This window comes from Rhea pennata, chromosome 3 (genome assembly GCF_028389875.1).
Source record: "Rhea pennata isolate bPtePen1 chromosome 3, bPtePen1.pri, whole genome shotgun sequence".
Classification (NCBI taxonomy): domain Eukaryota; kingdom Metazoa; phylum Chordata; class Aves; order Rheiformes; family Rheidae; genus Rhea; species Rhea pennata.
In genome coordinates this window covers 85,261,691-85,285,206 of record NC_084665.1, presented here as the reverse complement: position 1 = coordinate 85,285,206, position 23,516 = coordinate 85,261,691, and the positions used below count along the sequence as shown (strand labels likewise).

Sequence of the window (23,516 nt, the reverse complement as noted above, 5' to 3'; positions counted from 1 at the left end):
ATGCCTCAGTTCTTTCCCACATACACTAGGATTCCTCCAAATCATTCTCTAAGAAATCCATCAAAGAGTAACCTAAATTGTTCTGAAAATCCCTGTAGTAGGTTTAAATAATCTACTAATACAAAAATCATTTCAATTTTTCACAACAGCAGAACACCTAATATCAGATTTTACATGCCTTTATCTCAAAATTAAAAACAGTTGTATAAAACTTTAAAATGACTTCATTCACATTCTTTATGCTTTACCTTCTAATGTCTCAACAACTCAAACAACTCTGAAGTCAATTATGATATTACATCCAAACAAAATCTTTCCTGGGTAATCAACTATTATCAAAACAGATGGTGCACTGTAAAAGGAATAACATCTATATAGCAACCTCTAGACAAGAAAAAAATAACAATTTAAATGTTATAAAGCAATGCTAGAGCTAAGCTAGACAATGCTAGAAACAATCTTGTCAAGGCTGCATCAATGAGTGAATTTGAAGGGAACTTCTAGACAAGTTCAAAGGAGACAGATCAGTTACCCCAAAAATATCAAAAGGCATAAGCCTATAGCTCCCATTTATGTATACAATCAATGCAGATAAAACAAAATACAGCCAGTCTAAACTGAAAAGAAAGAAATGCAATGTCTAGCCTTAAACAGTTCTTAAACAGTGAATTCAGTTATTATTTTTGCCTGTGTAAAATTATCTAATGCTTGTGAATGTCACCTATTAAAAATAAACCTATAGGTTTTGGACGGGGTAGGGGGCTGGGTGGATGTGGGAGGAATACAGTCATCAATTCTGATGAATTATGAAGATGATAATAAACCAATCATAGCTATGCTACAAGGAGAGAAGAAGGAGCTTCATAGGTTGTCCAAAAAGGATAACAAATTGGCCTCTGCCTTTACAGGGTGAAGAAAAAAGGCAACGCTCTCTCTGCTCGCTTTGATTTTAAGCAAGTTGGTTGGCCAATTGCATTACCATTACATAAGAATGTGCCAGTTTGGGGAATCTTTTTCTACACAATTTAGTAATTTTGTAGGACTTTATGAAATTGTTGCATCAATGAATGTGTATAAGTAATTACTTGCTATTAAGACTGGTTTCAAATCCTTCTCAAATTAGAAGCAATAGAGGAAAAACTCACGAAAAAGGCTCAAAGAAGCCACATTGACTGTTGAAAACTTAGGAAAGTGGGAAATTTTGTGCATGTGCAAACTACTATGTTTTCTGAGATCTGTGGAGTATCTTTGGAGAAAGGAGCCCATGTTGAAGGAGCTGAAGAGGGACAACCAGGACAAGAAAGAGAATAATGAGATGGAGGCTGGGACTTTTCAGAAGATTGAATACCCCACAGCTCGGTTTCCAAATTGCTGTTTTGTATTTTCATGTAATCTCCAAAGCATTAAGTTGTAAATTAGAGTATTAACAAGGACAGATATATGGGCCAATGCTTGTTTGACACTAGGGTAAAGTAGAGATCCGGCACTAAAACACTGCTGTTCCACCTTGATGAACGGGCACCAAAGAGCCACCTGCCTAGGACAGAGTCTGACCATGTAGTTCACCAGCAGCTTAAATTAATCAAGGCAAGATTATTCCTAGAAGACTCAGTTTATCCATCTTCCCCACCATGGCTACATCCTTTTCCTCTCACATTCACTGTTATATTCCTTTTCTGATCTGTCTGATTGTTGTTGTTAGGGTTAGTTTGCAGTTGAATCAGCCCACAGATTTGAGTCATCCCATGTTCACAAAATCATTAAATCACTAAACCACACATAAGGGTGAACGGGAGGGAATTTAGTGCCCTTTCACTGGCAGCTGACAAATCCACTGGCTTAAGCTAACTGTGAAATAACCTGAGAAGTCAAAGATAATGTCGAGAACCCATTCAATCTCAAATGAGTTCAGAAGCAAGAACTATCCCACAAGAATATATATATATTTTTTTAACTCTCTCTGTCTTTAAGAGATACATGGAGCTACTGGAGAGAGTCCAGTGCAGGGCTACAAAGATGATCAGAGGGCTGGAGCACCTACCCTATGTGGAACGGCTGCGAGAGCTGGGCCTCTTCAGCCTGGGGAAGAGAAGACTGAGGGGGGATCTGATCAATGTGTACAAGTACCTGAAGGGAGGGTGTCAAGGGGACGGGGACAAACTCTTTTCAGTTGTCCCATGTGACAGGACAAGAGGCAATGGGCAGAAATTGAAGCACAGGAAGTTCGGCCTGACCGTGAGGGGGAATTTCTTCCCTGTGAGAGTGACGGAGCCCTGGCACAGGTTGCCCAGAGAGGTTGTGGAGTCTCCTTCTCTGGAGATCTTCAAGGCCCGCCTGGATGCAGCCCTGTCTGACATGCTCTAGGTGACCCTGCTGAGCGAGGAGGTTGGACTAGATGATCTCCAGAGGTCCCTTCCAACCTTACTGATTCTATGATTCTATAACTAAATATTTTCACTTTTGAGTTGAGGGAAGGGAATTCTGAATGAATGAAGCCATGTGAGCCCTTTAAAAATTCTAGAATTTTCTAGAATAAAAATCAGTTAAAGTGTAAAAGTTCTATACTGAAATATTAAAAAATCTTCTGCTTTTTCTCCTCTCTCCCCAAACTATTTCCCTCCAAAACTGTCTGTCAAATTAAAGAATACCTTGGATTTTCTGGAAGCAGCATTTTTTCTAAACTAAACTATTTCCTTAATAAAATCACATAGTTCAGCTTGAAAGCACATGGATTAAATAGCAGATTCCTGAAGGGTCCCACAGTGGGATCAAAAAGTCAAAGGCAGACAAAGAAAACAGGTAGCAAGGGTCCACAACACTTGGATTTCAAAACTAACTTGAGTGCCTTCATCTTAAAACTACACCCAGATGTGTAGACAACAGAGAAACAACATAATATGCTCTCTGGCTAAAATACTAAATTAGCAAACAGACAATCACACTCTGTGGTAATATCAGTGTCCAGATGGTCTTAGATGTAGATAGCTTTTGAAAATACCTACAGATCAACAAAGAAGCAAGTCATATTCTGCACATCATTATATAACCATACTCATTTCCATATCACATGCCATCAGTCATAATGCAACTTTTGAAAGAAGGAATAAATCCAAGAGATGTTTACAGTGTCACTATTTCCCTGCTTCACAACTGATACTTTTAAGGATTGTATTAAGATTGCAATCAAAATGAAGGCTACAAGGGAAGGGAAAAAGGCAAACACAAGAGACCTAAGGATTTACAAGGAATAATATGGAATAATATGTCATTTTATTTATTTTAAAAATATATCCTTTTCTCCTATTCACCATATGATTTCACCCCTTCTACATCATCATCAAAGCCTTGCAGAGTTTCAAGAGTAATATATAAGCTGAAGGAAGAACAGGAGGAATAATGGACAAGACGGCTTTAGTCATGTAAGCATAAACAGCAGGAAAAAAAATTGATTCAGCAAAACATATCCTCAAACTATTAAGATAGAACAGTGTCATGATATGCAGAGAGTTGTTTTTGTTACTAAGAGCAACAAAAACTACAGAAAATAGCGCATCTTTAATTATCCAGTGTTAGGAAAGCCAAGGATGATATCAAACATATCCGTTTGCTCTGTCTTCTCAGCAAGTGTCTTCCTATCAGTTCTGATTATTTGATCCACTATTTCAGAAATCTCTCACATCAGAGACCAGCGTAAGCAGCCAGTTAGCTAAAAGCTTCTCTAGGAACAGTGATCAGACCAGCAACTCTAGAGTATATCACAGTATAGCAGCACAGAGTGAGAAGGAAGCCAGTGAGACGGCATTTTTCCTTCCACTTCCACTTCTCTTGCTGCTTCTGTAAATTCTGTCAAGGCATATTTTGAACAGGAGGAAAAAATTGTCTGCTATATGAATGCTTTCCTGAAGTTAAATTTTCTGCTGATAATACAATTCAGCTATTTACCTGCAGATAAAGAGGGAGGCTTTCTTCAATGGCAGACAGCAAAGCCACAGGCAGCTCTTTGTCTTGTTGGAGTACAGAGTGTGGCAGCAGCAAGCAGTCTATGATGCGGAAGAGGAGCTGCTGTGCTTTGGAAGTAGCCAGTAGTGGTGCCCAGAACTTTACAAGACATCCTGTTGGAAAAGAATCAAGAAATCCCAAAGTAATTTACAGTTTGAGAAAAAAACAAAACAACCCCTCCCTCACTAAACAGGCAATTTGTTAGTTAGATAAGCCAAGAGTAACAATAGCAACTAGAATGCTCATTCCCATCTACTCTTTCCGTGATACTTGCCTAGAAAAAGCTCAGTGAAGAAGATTTAAAGTCCATTTACAGTTCAGCAAAATGAGAGCCCCAAATTGTTTTAACATATTAAAAGTTTTTATGCAAGTGAAGTTGCTTTAGGAAAAGTACAGTAAAGCCATTAAGAAAGAATGGTTTCTCACATCTTTGCAGGAAAATTAAGTAGCAGTGGAACATAAAACTATTGCATACAGCACATGTGCACTTAAAAACATTTACCTTTCTGTGTGCATTAATCATATTTTACAGAAAGACATTGCCTTTGCCTTCCATTCACATTTGTCTAACAATTCTGTAGCAACATCAGCAACTACTGACACAGAGATTCAATATTAGAAAAATCTTAAGTTTCTTTTAAACTCTATTTAAATGTTTTAATTTAGCAAAATAAAAAGAATGAGGCGTAGCCAACCCCATAGAAATAGCATCCTCTCTCCAGATCTTTGCGGGCTCTCAGTCCACAAACTGCAAGTCTTAGAGAACATCTTACTTTTTTTCAGCACATTAATGTATTGCTTACACAACTTCAGCCAGTTTTAAAATCTTATTTTTGAGTTTCCAAAAACTGTAAAAATGAGTTCATGTGTAAATACCCTGACTTACAGAAACCTCCTTAGTACATGTAAGATGCACCTTTTCTTGAGAAAGTAACTGCATACTCAGGAGTTTTAACACTCAAAACACAGATGAAATAATATAAGGTGTCTAATTAAATAGATTCCTATGTAGTAATTTTCACAAACATGCTTGAGTTCATTAGAAGCAAAAAAAAGTTTGCTGGGTGGAAAATACAGGAATATCTCAAGAAAATATGTTTAAGACTTAGTAAATAATGAAAGAGCAAAAATAGCCTGTTACTAGATATTATTGAAAGTCATCCCATCTCTAAAAACAATGAAAACTAACAATCTTGTGGAGTGAAAGAAAACACAATGATCAATCATACAGAAAGAGAATGAACACTTAACAATATTTTTATTAATGTTGTCCAAGCACCTTGTTTTGAAAGAAACATGCTTATTTGGACTGAAAGTAGTCTATGTGACATATGAGCCAGCAGAAGACACAATCTGGTATGTACAGTGTCTGCAGATGGGAAGTTTTTGTATTTGTTAAGTATCTTACTTTGCCCCCATCATTTTACAATATCATAGAATGTTGAAAAGTGATTGAAATATCCTCAATTATCTTCTTGTAAAGCTTTTTTTCCCCCCTTAACTAAAAAGAAAGGACAATTTCTTGTACATAATAGGAGGACTGAAGATTAATCATTTCCTACTGCAAAGGACAGAAAGGAAGGCTCCAACATGCGGATATGTGAAACCATTTCCGTTGACATTTATCTTGTATAGCAAAACATACAGATCTTGCAATAGAAAAGTAAAGCATTTTACAAAATTCAAATTCCAGTACACTTAATGCACCTTATGTGTTGTGGTCACACTGCTCACTGAACTCCTCACAGTCCTGTTGCACACCGTGTTTACATGCAAACCATTAGCTCTGTCTTAAAGATACATAAGGTTTTACCTATTATTTAAAGATAGGTGGGTCAGATTCGTTCCTAAAAAACACGATGATTATTTTTGCATCCTATTACTGGTTCTACACTGTAATGAAAGGATACTAGAATTGGAGCTTTAATAAAGCACAGAGGGCATGTAAGAGGAGTGCATATTACATTTCTAATTTGCATTTGTCCACTATCACAACTCCAGTAAACATAATGTTAGCACGTCATAATACTGCTTCATGGAGCTGTCATTGTTTTTGTTTTTTTTACATAACTGTTTTCAGCCATGAAAGACACAAAAGCCTCGTACTTTTGAATAAAAGCAAAATTTTGCTGGGGTCATTTCAAAAACCACAAAGAGGTTTTATAGCATCTGTATAAATGCAGTGGAATAAAATTAAGTATGTAACTATAATGTCTTAGTGACTACACTTTTTAAAATCATTTAAATGGACAACATATAAAACAAAAGAACAAAAAAAATCACATGCATTTCTAAAAGAAAAGAGGTTGTGAAGTAATTACCTATGATCCAGTAAGTAAGCTGCAGACCTTCTGGAGGTCCTTTAACCTTCAGATAAGGTTTCACATACTTTAATACATCACCTAAATATTCTAGAGTCTTTGCTACCATGGCAGATTTTTCAGGAAGTGTTTGAAGGCTACTGTAAGTTCTACCAACAGCCTGAGAAAACAAAGACATTGAAATAAATATTGGATTAAACTTATTAACTCTCATGAGACTTAGGCAAGTAATTTCTTCTTGAACACAAAACCAAAATATTATATGTAATTCTTTCTCTTAAATTATCCTATGAACTAACACAAAGACACAGTACCTTAATAAACTGGACAAGGGCATTTTTAGGGTCTTGCTTAAAAACTGACTCCTCCACATGAGCCTTTGAGAGAATGTTTTCTACTTCTTTGAGTTTAAAAACCAGTCTTGTCATTTCAATCAGCTGCTCCATATAGACTTTCCCTGATTGTTATAAGAAAACACAATAGTAAATGCAGTATACAGGTATGTTTGTCTATTGCATTTCTATTTACCCCTTTTTTCCCACAAAATTATAAAGCAAAATATTATTTTAAAATAATATCCAAAACAGAAGTATTCAGCAACTGACAGCATCTTTCTAGAAAAAGAATAGGTGAATCTAATACAGACTTAAAAGAACCAAGAATATTAGGGATGGATAACCAAGTCTTTCATTTTACTGATGGTTTTCTTAGAAATCTACAAAATATGCATGAAAAATAGTTGCCAGAAGATGTGTTCTGCAGATAATTAGAACTGTAGTGTTTTGCAGAAAGAAGTGAAGAAGTATTGCTCACTGAATAATGAAAAAGAAGCTAAGGAAAGCAAAATATCCAATATAAAATAGGAAAGAATTGTTTACAATTGGATTTTTTTTTTTTTTTTTTTTTCCTTTTAGGGCATTCACAGCATGATTTCTGACTATTTACTTCAGATTTTCACTTTTTTTCAGAGCAGTTTCTCCACAGGGGAAAAATAGCTTGTCTCCTTGGGAGCAAGTTTTTGTTCTTTGCTTCCAAGGAAACAAGCTCTTTTATCTTTGTTTGTGATAAATTTGTCATATGCAGAACAGGCAAACCATCAATAAATAGCACAAGCAGCGTAAAGAAACACATTTTGTAATTCGGTAAAAGTAAAGGAATACAAACAAAAATACATTTTGTAATTAGCTGAAAATGTTTGCCAGTTTTGCAATATAGAATTGTTACTGCAAACATTAGGGAAATGTGAACACTTACCAACTGTTCGCTCAGCATCTGTCTTGGCCAGCGTACCAGTCGGTTGATCTATGAACATTTGCAAAATGCATCGAAACCAAGAACGAACTGTCAAAGCTTCATAGGATGTATAGCCCATACTAGAAAAAGCTTCATACACTGCACTGCATAGGTAGAAGGGGAATAAAGTGTAAAGTTATCTAATATAAATATGTGATAAGGTGGCAAAAGGTCTCATTTGGGTCTAGACATACAAACACTACATATAAACAACTGGAAATAAAACAACAGAGAAGGTAAATTGCCACACTTTTTGTAATCTCTACAGATTCTGCTCACAGTATACCAATGCCCAAACACAGAGAACATGATGAATTCTGTAATGATGCCCACTGTAATTTAAAACATATTTACAAATATGTGCATATGTTCTCTCTAGGTAAAACAGAGAGGAAAGTGTTTACACAATGAGGAATTTCTTATTCTAACAAAAGATAATCTGATAGTATTATCTAAACTGCTGATATACAACATTGAGAACATTTTATCGGAATCAACCTGGAACTTGATATTGAAACTACTTAAACTACCCCAGCCTTTCATTTAGAGGTAGCTCAGCTATCCCTATACTACTCCAAAGTATACTTAGTCCTAACCCTGCATAAAAAATGGAGAAGAGAAGGTCTGCTTCAATAAAGATGTGTTTGATCAGAAAAGAGTCATATTAGAAACAGATCAAAAAACAAAACATAAAAAGGCAACTTGCAAAAGCAACCTGGAAAGGCCATAGAAGACAGTTATACTTGCTATATACTTACAAATGTATACATGTTTACACGTGTATATGTATGTGTGTATGTATACACACGTACCAGGATACACGCACACACACAGGGCACACTTGCTGTGTATACTTTCAAACACTGCTACTGTTCAACCAGCCAGGTGTCAGGCTGGAATCGATGGCGCCATCAACACTCACTGCACAATCATTCTTCTCTGCTGTTTAATATTCCCAAAGTTTTATTTGCCTTATCACTGTGACTACCTACTGCAGTCACTTTTTCCCAAGCACATCAGCCTTGTCTCATTAACTCTGCAGAAACTCCTGGCTAATAGACAACAGGTCTGTTTTGCACTGTCTTTGCAATTCCTATCGGATGAACGCTATATGTGCTTCAGGTCAGTGAAATTTCTTGAAAATAGTTATACTGTTTTATTTGAGAGATTTCTTCCCTGGTCAGTCCTAGGTGCTTTGACTTTATTGAAAAATGCTTGTGCTCTTTTCTTGATATATGTACATACAAATCTACTTATTTCCTACCGAATTTTTACTCATGCTTGCAAGAGAGAGTCAACATGGGTCCAGATGACTAAACTGGATTCTATTTCTCAGTGAACAACATTCATAAAGGTTTTTCTTTAAATTTCATTTTCAGTTAGTTAAAACAAATGACATTTGTACATTTTGTCTGAACATCCATGCTGAAGTGCTACTGACAAAATAAATAAGGAGACAAAATGCAGCTAAACAAAGCATAAAAATGAAAATTAAATTCCAGTACCAAACACAAAAAATGGGATGTCTGTGGATTTAACACTCTTTGCAGTAATGCATAAACAACAACAAAATCCAACCCTTACCTAAGCTTGATGTGTGCAGCTAGTCTACTTGGTCCCATAAGCTTACAAGAACACTTTCTGCTGTAGTCTCATTCCTGTTTCTCTTGCTTGCTGGTAGGTAGACCACTTAGGTATTGCCCTAGAGCTGGATAGGAATATGTTCCCAACTCTTCAGAAAAGAATGAACATTAACTACTTGCTATAAGCATGGCGAGTGGTGCATCTAAATCAGTGAGCTTACACACATGCTAAAAGTTAGGCTGAACAGGCTATAATAATATCATGCACTACACCACACTGATCTGGAGAGGAACTTTCAGGCAGTATCGCAGCAGAAATGCCTAAGCTTGTGCATATGTTCCCAAGGGCACAGCTTGTCCTTCAGAACCTTTATTATTGATATTAAAGTAGCTGATATGCAGAACACAGCTTCAATCTTAAAGAGACCAGGCTGAGCTTGCAGGGTGTATAACAGCATCAGCTACAAAATAATCTTTTTACTTTTTAACTGAGAGTGTTTGATGTGAAAATTATCACAGCATAGTAACCATGAAGTCTTAAGATCCCAGCACTTAGATGCTTTGATAACTTTTACTCTACAACTGCCTAAGGTAAATAAGTACATGAATAGTATTACCAAAAAAAATGTCATCTATCTGGTATACAATGAAATGACAATGCTTAGAATATAATAATCTGTATGATTCTAACAAAGTCTTATCTTACTAATTGTATTAATTGTCCTTTTACAAGGGAATCTGAGCACCTTACCACTCTCTTGATGAGGAAGGGAAGTACCTCTGCCTAGGCTCAAATGCAGACATTTTTACCTTGATGGGGACTAACGGGGGAAATGTTGCAGGCAATGACAATCCCAGTATGTTAGGAGCAAAAATACCTGCCTCAATCTGAGTGCTTTATGTCCCATAAGCACTACATCCACCAAGGAGAGATTCATCCAAGAAGAGAGGGAGAGAAAGGAGAAGGAGAGAACATGCACACACCTATCACCAAAAGACAAATATTCATCATCACTGAACTACAGAGTCATGCTTTCTCCAGATAGTTTTCTCAATATGGACCCATGAACCTGGCATTTTCAGTCACTCTGTGGCACAGCCTATAAGAGGTGGGCAAGATCCCCTCATTCCTCTTTAAAGTGATATTTTGAAATGAAGTTTTGAACTCCCACAGACTGCAAACCAACTTAACTTGGGATCTTCCAATTCTTGCATGAGTGCTCTAATCACTTGACTAATACACCCAAGGTGCTACTCTCAGTGCTAACTGCATTTTTAAATAGAACTATGGAAGAAGGCTTCATGGGGAACTCAGTACAAGCCACGTGGGCTTGCTCTGCGCTTGCAAATTCAATCAGGCTCCCAAACACTTGAGAAGAGGAATCCTTAGGCTGTGGTTTCAAATACAGTAAATGTATTTTTGCCCCAGCCAGGATGGCAATGCATCTGCAGATACATATATAACAATATGTTAGGCACTTAATTAAAGTTACTAGTGAAAACTTAAGTAACTACTTTCAATCACTTCAGTACTTATCAGGGGAATTGGTCTTAAGCACATAAACTACACCAAAATTTCAGTTTAGGCATCAAAGTATTTTTTTCATCTTACTTGAAGAGCAAAACCTTCAAATCACAAATGGTTATTTATATACTTAGCTTCTATTTCATTCAGCATGAGCTGGGTATCTAAAACTCTGTATGAATTTAACCTATCATATAAGGGGATTGAATGCTCATCTCCAGAATTCCAAACAGCCACCCTAACAATTAAATTCAACCTCTTTTAGCATCTCCCTGCAAGAAGGACATAGACTCATCTTTTTGCTAGTCATACTGATAGTCTTTACCATAGCCTGATTTACAGCTATCTTACTTAGTACAATATGTACCCTCAAAAATGTGCAATATTTTTCACTTTCAAATACAGTCCAAAATATAAACAAAATATAAACACCTCCTCTGCCTTCAAAGCCTCATTCAATAATAAAAAAAAGCCCATCTTAACTAAATAAAGCCTACTTAAGGCAATAAAATTTCTTTATTTAAAAATAAACATTGGTATGTAAAAACATAGGCCTGTGATATATGCTGTAATCCTAGTATTTAATTTAAAGCATCCATTTAGTAGGTATCAGAAACTTGAGCTACATGAACATCAGGAACATCAACATGCATTCAAAAATTGGTCTAAGATTGCCAACAATAAAGTTTCAATACATTCATTTCCTTATGATCATTTCCTTTTAAGTTTTTGGATACTACCCAACATAACCTCCTGCAACTGTTCTTTGCTTTAAATAAGTCAAGGTATTTAAATATTAACTATTTATCACATATTATCTCCAGATTTCTATAACAACATTTATCTTGACTTTTATATAAAGATTTAAGTTTTGAATCTCTTAAGCGTAAAATGCGTGAGAGGAATAAAACCAGTATGTTTAACTACAAATTTTAGATTTTACCAAGTTACATTATTAAACTCATTTTTAAAGTGCAGCTAGGCTAAAAGCTTATTGCTTTGTCAAACTAACAACGTTGCCAAAGTGTATCAGTAATAGAAGGGGACAGATGGACACAACTAGGCAAATTAAAAATAGGCTATGAGTCCAGGCATTTCACTTTGGTGTAACACTGGTCTTCAGAAGAGCACTGCTCTGGAGACATTGTTCAGGTTCCTAGTTTTCAAAATTTATTAACACCACCACTGTTTCCATTTGGAAAAAATAAGTGGTTTGCTATACAAAAGACACAACTTTTGCAAAAAACTTAGCTATCTTCTTGACAAATTTTGATTAGATTAAACTATTTATATGTAACAAAGAAACACACACAGAGACCAACCAACACAAACAACACTGACTACCCTTGTGAAATGCATAGAGGACACAATTTCAAAAACTCTAGAACTTTCACAGATGAAAAGAACCTGAACCACTTTAGTGAAACATTACTGTTTGAAGCAATCCCTTTTGTAAGTTTGACAAAGAAATGAGAGGGTACTGGAAGAACTTGAAAGAAAAGGAGGGGCAATTTTTCACCTGTTTTGTATTAGGTGACTTAGATATCTTGACACCAGCTGAGGCCACACCATGTCATCCCATCCAAACAACTGCATCATTGATAGAACAGGCTGTGGCTGGAGATCTGACAGAGCTTTGCTGGGCATGTCCAAAGCTAAGAGAGTAAAACCTGTTTTTAAACAGAGAAAAATAGGGCACAGTGTTAATGGTTTTTCACTATATTCCTGTTCCACTAGAAAGCATTGAAACATCTTGATTATGATGAATAAGGTACTGTTCTGGAAGTACCAGAAATCTCAGAGAAAGATGGACAACTCTTTTAAAGGATACTGTTTGCACGCATAGCAAGAGGTAGTCTCTGTCCCAGGGAGTTTGTAAGCCAAGGTAATGCACTAAATGCAAAGTATGAGAGACCAATTCAAACACACGATTTTAAATATATTCAAGAACTACAGATCATAAATGCTGATGACACAGCTTCACCAGTGATGTAATAAAGAACACATCATAATTTTTTTTGTTTATTTAGGCTCTCTTTCTTGACTATATTCACAATTTCTTCTCTTATATGCATACCTGTGCTTTTACAAGTTTTATTTATCTACTCAGTTATTTTTACACAATTCACTCAGTGAAGAACTGTATTTGGAAACGTATGGAGACACTAAAAGTTGGTAACATTCTAGTTTTAGGGAAAAAAACTTATATATTAGAAGTTATTCTCTAAACATAGCACTAAGGACAAAGTTACTCTTAAAAAAATATTCATACAACATCTAGCTACTGGGACAGTTTTGGCACAGATTTTTTTTTTTTTTTTTTTTTTTTTTTAATGATACATAATCTTTTGCTGTCCTATTAGGTTTATTGTGGAATCTACATCCAACAACAATAGCATAAAAATATAACTTATTCTTTATGTTGCAAATAAAATGCATTTAAACTCAGGAAGAAAATGTAATCTGAAATGCTGAGAGTTATTAGGCTATAGGAAACGAGTGGCATCAAACGAGTCAAGGAAACAGACTTTGAAAGGAAGTGAAGGGACTTACTAACTCCCACTTTTCCAGATGAAGTTACATATAATAATATTAAGATAGTAATTTATAAAACTGTCTGTATTGAGAGGCTGATTTTGAATTAGCCAAAACAAGCTAGTGTTCAGAGACAATAACAATGAAGGTATTTTAATTAATGTTGTAAGGACAGACTACTTTAAATCCTGAAGGAGTTAACATTTCCTTGTGTGCCTCCGAATTAAAAGGAGGTCATACAGAGTCCCCAGTCTGCCTTAGGTAAGGAAGCAATTTGTGCCAGCCTTCTTCCAGAATATCACATTGTTTCTGCAGCATCACCCATAGCACAGGTCAAGGAGAAAAGGGAACCAGAAACAATAATTTGAGTCCCAGTCTCTTCACCTGGCAGGGGGAGCAGCAGAGCTGTAACAGCTGCTCTCTGGTAGGGGCTGCAACTTTTAAGGCAAGAAGTTCACACGCGTGAGAAAGGTTTCTCTTCCTCTGTAGTACTGCCTACCACATCCCTAAAGTGCAGGTCACAACCGCACTCCGCTAGTCCTAAACAGAGTCCGAAATAGATTGGTTTTCTTGTTTTGCCGTGTTAATACGAAATAAATAGGAAAAGACACAGCACCGCAGGAAATGAATGATAGCTGTAATGTTAACAACCTCTTCCTTTTGATTTGTATTACTGTTTTGCATAAATGCTCCCGCACTACCTTTGCATACTGCCTCCTCAGTTAATGTTACCTACCAACTACTGCAGGCCTACTTCAACTGAATAGTCTTTTAGCATTTCTATTACTATCTCAGTATTTCTGAGCATACATCTTTATTTAATTCAAATTACGATGGGAAAAAAAGTACTACTTTATATTTCACTTCTCTAAATTTTAGGTAAGTAATACAAGACTTTATTGCAACTACAGATTAGTCTGGTCAAACTAAAATACGTAGTAGTATAATAAGATTTCAGCAAAAAATAATACCGAGAAGACTACAATACTAACTACTGACGTTAAAGATCTGACTTGATTTTCATTCTGTTCACTGACATGCAGACTCTCTTGCTGGAGATGGAGTAGTATTCTTTGCAACACATACATATGCAATATTGTATTTCAAGATTAAGACCCTTCAGTGCAAAGCAAAATGACAAATTAAAATGAATTTTGGAATAGTTTTATGAGCATGAGTACAGAGGTTCAGCAAATTCCAACAGTCATAAAATCAGCTTCTTAAAAACTATCTTCAGATAAAAATATTTTACAAAAATAAAAAATTCCACTGAATAATGAAAAAATGGGTCTACACAAAATTATAGCAAACGGTTACAAAAAGATACAAATTCTAGTATCTAGTATATTTTACTATAGTAAAATAAGTTATTTTCATTTATTTCAGATTACATTTGCATTGTGACTAATCTGTGAATAGGAAAGAAAAAAAATTAGATGTGCATCTTATCAAAATATTTAGCAGAGATCTAACTTTTGCATTTATATACGTTTAAGTTACTATGTAAGTAGAAATATACCAAACTATAAAATCCTTGAAATATTGTGGCCCAGAAAACGTCGAAAAATCCAGCAGTTGCATGGAGGGTCAATGCTAACCTGCAGCTGTGTCAGCAAGCTGTGGGGAAGGCAGCATCTGTGCCATTCTCTGACTCTTCAAATAGGGAAAGAAATTTCTCCAGAGAGCACTGGCGACAGCAAGGTGGTGCTCTTTAGCCACTAATGGAAGCTGTGCATTTGCGCCTGCATTCCCTAGCTGAAGCCCCTGGCTTACACGTTTGTGCACACTCCTAGGGAGAAACAACAAAAAAATGTTTACATTCAATAAATGAAAAACTCAGATCTTTTACAAATGCATTTACAACGACTTTAAACTGTAGAGTCGGAGAACTGAAGGATCATTTTGCGTAATTAAAACCTTTATGCAAAGACATTATGCATACTAGTTATTTGATGGATGAATGATGGCATATTAAGCACCATAAAGTTAATGTTAATTACTAATGTCAACCATTAATTATATGCTTTTTAATATGTCAGATCAAAATGAGAAATAGGCAGTTTAAAATGAACACTTGCCTTTTGCAACTGCCAGCATGACAAGCAGGTTTGCGTACAATCCAAACCCAGATGCTTTTTCAAATTTTTGTCAATAAGGCTTTCAGGATAGGGTTGTGTACAGTAAATAATGGCAAATAATTTTGCTCAATTTTATGCCTTCCTTTTAAAACCTATTTCTAATTTGTAAAATCTCACTTGATACAAGTTTTGATAAGAGAAAAGATTCATGCTACCCTGATGTGCTGCAGGCTATTAGGTTTGACAGCAATGCCCATAGCTTTGTTAGTACAGTAAGGACAAAAGTTACCACTACACATAACTCCCATCTCTTCCTGAGACAATGTGGCATGAATTCAATAACGCACTCAATTTTCTTTGATTCTCCTACTACCATTCCTGTTACTTAATCTAATTTGGAAGTTGTGACTTTCTAGAGGTTTAATAGAGATATGTCTGCAGGGAATCAATGTTCTCAGAGAAATGGGGTCTTGGGGGGGAGCATTAATAAATTTGTCTGGTAGAGCAGCATAGGAGGCATTACTGCAATGGACTGATCAACTAAATAACATGCTTATTAAAAACAATCTGTAGGAACGCACTATCATTCCTGTTCCTATTTATCTTTTGGTCAACTCAATTGAGATTGTGCATTAAAGCACAGGCAGCATTATTACATTTGCTTTATTAAATTCTATAAACAGCACTGTAAAGTCAGAGACGAGATACTTATAAGATAATGGCAAACAGCGAAGGCATCCAGACTTGCCTCAACACTAACATTTGTAGACTATAACATTTTTTTTAAATTGCCATTGTCACAATAGTAAGCATTTCACAAAACTGTCTTTTCTCCTAGATATTTATTCTGTGCTCATCCTAATTTGAAATAAAACAAAACAAAAACAGAAAAAAACCTCCACCTCCCTTCTGGGAATGTGGGAGAATTAAAAAGAATTATAAAACTCACAGCACTCATTAGGACATCTGAAATGGAATAATTTTAAATAAAGAGTAGGCTGGCTGCAAGGCCTTCACTTACTAGGGTTGATATTAGAAGCGCATCTCATTATATCAGATTAGTATCCAAAAATTCTGCCTAACACATAATTTAAAACATAAAACATACTGGCTGTCAAAGGTAACGATACCTTATGCCTGCCTGCAGGCATCCATTAGTTTCAATAGGACAGACACAGAGAATTGAGTATCAGCTACTTTTTGAATGGCTATATTTAAGAGACATAGAAGAGTATGTAGTATTAGGAGGAATCAAATATTTCTTTGAGAGACAGCTCTAGTCCAAACATAGCAACAAAAGCTAGGAATTCTTAACCCATCCCCTAACCCAACATTTATTCCCTCTGTGGCTTCACATAAAACCTACAGCCTTTGTTAGCCTCAGTTTCCCAGCCATGACATTTGGATAGTAAGACAGCTTACCCTGTAAGGATGCTGATAAAAGTATCAGCGCTTAGAAACTGAGGATTATATTCAGGATGTCAGTTGGTATTCCCATTTACAAGGCATGTTTTCCAAGTCAACATGAATTGAAAAAACAAGTAACATTAGCAGAAGAAGTCAAGTAGTATTTCTCTGGGAATTTCTCTTATTAAAAAAAAAAAAAAAAAAACAAACAAAAAAAAAAAAAAAAAAAAAAACAAAAGGGTGAAGAAAAAACAAGGTCAAGAGAGCCAACAATGAAAAGGTAAAAGAAGGGCTAAAGCAGCAAGATAAAAACATATTTTTGCCCACTACAAAACAAAGTTTAACCATAAAAATATAGAGCTTTTCTGTTTTATTTTGTTAAAGAGAAGCATATAATATAATATACTATCTCATATCATGTATCAATACCTGCAGAGAATAAAACTCTGCAGTTTTAGGACCAAATTCTGCCCTATTTACATCCAGACTAAACTGTAAAACTGCACAAAGACCTTTTTCTCTCCTCTAAATTGCCTCTCCCAAAGAAGGATGGCTTGCATCTCCTTTAGCCATCTATGCAAAGTAGAAAGGTGTACAGACTACCAAAGTAAAGTAATATATCTCTGTGTCAGTGGAAGGGCAACATGTACAAATCAGTATTTATGTTTATTCATAGTAACCTACACAAATGCTTGCAATGAGGTAAATGCTTAGAATCAATGGGGCATCAATATTTTCTGCAGTTTATGTGCTAGCCACTTCCACCAATAAGTACATTTGTTTAATTCCATAAATGTGTTGATAAACACAAGTATTTTTATTCAGGCTTCTATATTTTTCTAATATTAGACAAACATATCTTGTCCATTTCTGAAACTACATATACCTCATTTTCCATTGTCTTAAAACTTATGGAACCACCAGTTGCCTCATTACAATGGTAATAACTTGGTGGGTTTTTACGTGTTTTAAATCCTGGATTTTCTATTTCTGTAAAAACAGGTGTTTTTCATTTTGCTATCAGATCAGATAAACCCTGGGTTTATAAAAGATAAGAATGTTTGTGCACCCTGAATGAGGATTTTGCTGGATGTACAAATATAGCAGTAGGATGCAGGATTATTTTCCACGTCCTACACCTGGTAAGGAACCGAAACCATTTCTTTGGATGCAGGTATTGTAATCATAAACCATGCCTTTGCTACCTCAAGTCTGGATTACCAAAACAGAGTGAAACTTTAGGTCAAACCAGAAAGTAAAACACACATAAAACGCGGAAGTCTGCCTATGCAATAGAAACTGAAATCACTACTAGTTCATAATCCATGCTGGGCTGCTCCTAGAAATACAGTGTCTTTTAATTTGATCTCCAAGGACTTAGCACACTGCAATGGGATAGGATGCCTATCTCCTCTTCCTACCAATGCCACAGGGGGAACTCGCAGAGACACAGGCCACCATCCACAGTGGCTGGCAGACCATAAGTATAGACACTGCTCTCTTCACAGGTAGTGCTCCCAGCACCTGTGCTCCCAGTGCAGACCAGGTGGTACCTGCAGAACCCGAATACACAGAACAGCCAAGATTAAACTCAGGGAAGTCTTTTTAAAAACGCTAAATGACCTTCTGATGTTGAAACAAACAGATGAGAAAAACAATCAACAAAACCAATACCCTTGGTAAAACTAAGGGGATTGGGTAGAGACATGTGAGTTATTTCTAAAATGATAAATGGCTTTGATGCTTAGAATTTTAAGTTATAACATCAGTTCTTTCAAGAAAGAGTCAGAAGTAAATAAAACAAAGCATCATTACACTAGGATTCAAAGATGGATAATAATAGGAGTTTTGTGCCCTCTGCACATCAATGCACCTGAATAACACAGCTCTGACACTTCCCTTCCAAACCTACTCCTTCTTGCTGCCTCACCATAAGACTTTAAATGCAGTTTTTTTGCTTTGATATTTTGGCAGCAAATGCATTTTGTCTTGGTCCTATTTTAAGGTTGCCAAAGTGGCATCAGAGGCAACAGAAGTGGCCAGGGTAGGCTAAGGCTTTATCAGCTTTGTGATAATTATGAAGCTTTCAGCACAAAGGATTGAAAAGATATGGAAGTGATTTCAGCGAAAAAGAAATAAATTTTACATTCCTTTGGCAAAGCCCAGACACTAAGGTGATGTCAACAACTGGGAAACACGGGCAGCAATAAGAAGTTATCAATCTAATGTCTCCCGAAAATCAAAAATCATTAACACAATGAAAAGCATATTTGTTTCTGCTGAAGAGACTAGCAACAAGATATACAATAAAGATAGCATGAAAATAAAATCAAAATAAAACACCAATGATAGCAGTACTCCATTCCCTAAGGAAAGGTATTTTTGCTTCCCTTTCCTTCACATATGCCAATATAAACAGATTATATAGCACTATTATGCAGCAAAATATTGGTCTTTCCTGTAGAAATCCATGCAGCCACACTTTCTGTGTTTGTATAAATCATACTATAGTGATACACTCAAAATCTGTGCTATTACTACAGGAACAAAGCTCTGAGGTCTCTGCTAGAAAAAGACAGAGCAGTTCATTCAGCTTCAATGACCAAACAGAATTTTTAAGATGAATTTTAAAATTATTCACTCAGTTTTACTTTCTTCAAAAGTCATAAAACAACATTCTTTAATACCTCTACTCATTTCTTCATTTCCCCTCAATTGTTGCTTTTTACAACAACTAGATTTGTAAGCAAGCTTTCCAAAAAGCCATAAAAGTTCCCAGTAATAAGTTCTACCCAGAATGAATTTGGAAGAGATGATCTCCATATGCCTTTGAAAATAATTCAGTATAGGCATTCATCTCATTGACTATTATGTCATTTAGTTACATGATAGTCACAGAAAACGCCAACTATAACATTTATTTCATTGATCCATACGGATACTAATTCCTATATTAACAAATTCACTATTCAACTTCGACTTCGTAATTTTTTTTATAAGCATTTATTATGCCCAAAGCTGGACGCTGAACAGCTAAGGTCTGCGGAAACAGCAGCGTCCCTGGGCACACCCATTGCTAGTACCATGGGAACTTAGTGCACCTGCAAGCTGTCAACACTTAAAGATCTAGACAGCGTTTCTGTGAAACACGCATGAAGACAGCTGACTAAATTCTGCCTAACTGATCAAATATCTAAGTTCTCTTTCAATCTGGCCTTGAGCTCTGCGGGGCATAGATTCTTTTTTATATGCCTTTAAATAGCACCCAATATACTGAGACTAGTGTGACTGCAGTAGCAACCCAGTGGAAGAAATAATTCCACATCAAATCAGAATCTCTCAATTTAAGTTGTTTCTGTATCCACAACATATATACAAAGTGTCTGTGAAGTTTCTTAATATTTGAGCAACAGCCTTTCATTCTCTGATAACTCAAAAACAAAGAGTACAGAATTTTAACGCATCCTCTGGGGAAATAAAAAATAGATTTCAGAGGAATAAGCAACATGAGGAACTTCAGGTCAAAAACAAATTTCTCCATCCTTTAACAGAAACATTTGAAAAACGTGGGTTTATAATGAAAGTGCCAGTGTTGTCTGAGCCATAATGATAGCATCATCATCACAGTGCTACACTGCAGACTGTACAAACAGAACTGAAAAAATAATGATAAAATATTATCAAGCATTAATACGCCTCCATCAGCCCAGTATTTATTACAGCATGTTTCAGTGTTCTTCCTTCAGTTTAATCTGCTTCAATAATCCAAAATAAACTGCATGTTTAGCTGTTTACTGCAAAAAGATGTCTGAATAGTATGTCTGGTTATGTATGTGCATACGTAACTGCTTGGTGTAATGAAGTACAGTAGGAAGGTGAGGGAAGAAAGATGCTGTTCAGAACCGTAACATTCAGGACAATTTTTATTAAATGCTTCTTTAATTCATCCATTTGTGCTGTAGTTTTTTATAGCTCAGATTATATAGCACATAATCACACATGCCACAATGTTACAACATGTCTTCAGCAGGCACAACAATGTGAAACATAGGCAGTGACATGTCTCGAATGTTGGGTGAGATCTAAAGAGAGGAAAGGAAGAAAAAAAGGATGTAGTGGTTAAAAAAAACAGGGCACAAACAGATCTCGTATTCCCAAATCAGAATTCCCAAACTGCTCTCCTTGCGGTCATATCATCCTGTTTTGACCAGGATGTTCCTTAGGTGCCTGCAATTCATCTGCATGTCCACAAATGCCTTGAGCTAACTATTTCTATCTACTGGGGCCCAGAAATCTCGTCATTACTAACCCACACCAACAAAAGCAAGCTGCACCGAGTGCAGCAATAGTTACTGTCATTTTAGAACTTGAATAATAACATCAGTTACTCAAAGATGCAGGGCACAGGGCATGTGGGTCCAGTTTTGGCAGTCTGGTTTGGGGATCAGACTCTGCTCCTTGGATTGTGAGTTCTACGTTAAATAAGTCACTAGGGATAAAAACCCCCAAATCCTAGAACAAGGACTGGAAACCATGATACTCTCCCCTCTTAATATTATGTCAAGACTCTCCAGTGGTTTCAAGCAGACAGAACTGTGCTCTTCATAACACAGATTCAGACACCTCAGGTCCTACCAGAAACAGATCAGATTCATTCCTGCATTTTGCCTTTTCTTTAGACTAGAAGCAGACAAATTCCCACTCAGTGTGCAAGATTTCTGGTGGGTCTCTCTTCTGAAATACCTGCTTCTCTTCATATGCTCAAAGGGAGTAAAATTGCTTTACTCTAGGTTTTGACTTCCACTCTGTAGGCCATATACCTAAAATGTAGGCATTGAAGCAACTAACTGTAGGCACCTAATTTCTTTATTAGAGCTATATTTTGTCTTCTGAAGGGAAGCTATCAAAATATGCAAATTGATTTGATTTAAAAGACAGGCATGCTGTACATGTCGAATGGTTGCTGCTCAGCTGGATCTATGCAATCAGACTACAGCAACTTTGAAGACTCCTATGCTACTTGAGAGTAGGAGTCTTCGAAGTTCTAATATCCTACCAGATCATCTGCATGGAGCTGGCAGGCAGGCAGATAGCATAGCACTTGCGAGTTAAAAAAAAAGTAAAAAAAAAAAAAAAGTTAAAAAAAACCCACTGTGATTGACACCCTTCACACCCAACTTAAAGGATTTAAATAAATAAATATATTTTAAAAGGAGAGCATCTAACATAGGCTATAAGAGATGCATACAGACATTAGGGGAGTATTCAATTAGGACAGCTTCTCTGCAAAGCCTTAGCTAATCATTGCTAAATGATATTGCCCCCACAAAACCCTAATCAAATTGTTCTCTGTTTTTTCATGTGCGTATCAGGAAACCAATGCCCTTAAGCATCCTAAAATATATTTTGCATTATGATCGCTTCATTAAAAAATGCCAATTAACAAAATAAAAAAGGCTACAGATTCTTTCAATTTACCACACATCAGTTGCTACCTGAGTAGAAGCAACTACACTGTTACTAAACATACAGTAGGTTTAAATGGAACCATTTCAGTTCTTTCTTTGATGGCATAAATCTTCAAATCTCAGTGGAAGAGCCTAGTATATTCCTATTGTTAGTGGATCATTGACAGAACAGACCCAAGAGTTAAGAAGCTTCTAATGTAACGATTTATATAAGAATAGTAATTAAAGATATTAAAAATCCAGATAATCTCCCCCAATCAAACCAATGAAGGGTAGCCCATGGGTATTCAAATCGCACATTTCAATTTAGCTCAGGGTCACCTTTCCAAGTTAAATAATACCAACAGAAAATACCTTACACTAAATGGCCTGCTCAGTTACTAAACATATTCAGCAAACTATACAAACTTCTTTTAAGATGCAAATATTTTAAAAGGAGTTACCCACTGTAAATAACTACTGTTTTCCTTGAATTGATTTCAAGACTGAAGACAAGTTTTCTCAGATACTATTTGCGTGTATGCGTACGTATGGGGGGGGGGGGAAGAGAATCTTTACTAAAACATACAAAAGAGTCAAGAAAACAGGACAGGTCTTTCTAAATGTTATAACACAAGTACATCAGCAGCAATATTTTCTCACTTGCCTGAACTGGGCACCTATAAATACAAAGACAATAGTCGGTAATTAAAGATACATTTAATAACTATACTATCTACAGCTAAAGCTCTTATGACTTCTTAATAATCTTTATTATACTTTGTGATTATTTCTGAGTTTTTTGTTTCTTCTATACGGCCTCTAAAAGTCAGTCAAACAGTTGCACAAATAAAAGCATCTGATTATGACTTTGACATAAAATAAGAAGCAGATCAATCTAAAGCACCACTCTACAAAGCTTCCCAAATTCAATGTTATTAAAAAAAAAAAGGGAAAAAAAATCCACCAAACATTGCTGCTGGCCCAGTAATAAGCAAAAATGGGAAACATCCTCTATTCAAATTACAAGTCAATGCTCGTAACAAATTATTTTTGACAACAGATGCCATAACACATCATTTGGCATCTACTTCATTAGAGAAGTGACTCAAGAAATTTGGCTCTTCTTTGCCTCAAAGTAATAAAGAGGAATCTGGCAGAGCTCTGTTCTTTGCTAAACTCTTTAGATCTGATTGTAACACTTCAAAAAGCCTGTAGCATAAAGAAAGATGAAGTAAAAGTCTCAGGTTTTAAAATGAGTTTCTTTTATATGGCAGAATGGAAACAATAAGTTATGATATGTGGAGTTAATTAATTATATTATTGAA

At 35.9% G+C, this 23,516-nt stretch overlaps 1 protein-coding gene across 1 annotated transcript in view; it reads right to left on the bottom strand.

Annotated features, from left to right (window-relative positions):
• The window catches only part of MMS22L (MMS22 like, DNA repair protein), a 99,238-nt gene that overhangs the window by 15,493 nt on the left and 60,229 nt on the right, over positions 1–23,516 (bottom strand). Inside the window, exons 15-20 of the mRNA XM_062573079.1 lie at positions 14,855–15,045; positions 12,241–12,391; positions 7,575–7,717; positions 6,635–6,777; positions 6,321–6,480; positions 3,943–4,112 (exon numbers count right to left, since the gene is read on the bottom strand). Of these exons, the coding sequence (XP_062429063.1) occupies positions 3,943–4,112; positions 6,321–6,480; positions 6,635–6,777; positions 7,575–7,717; positions 12,241–12,391; positions 14,855–15,045 (958 nt within the window). The remainder of the gene's footprint in view (positions 1–3,942; positions 4,113–6,320; positions 6,481–6,634; positions 6,778–7,574; positions 7,718–12,240; positions 12,392–14,854; positions 15,046–23,516) is intronic.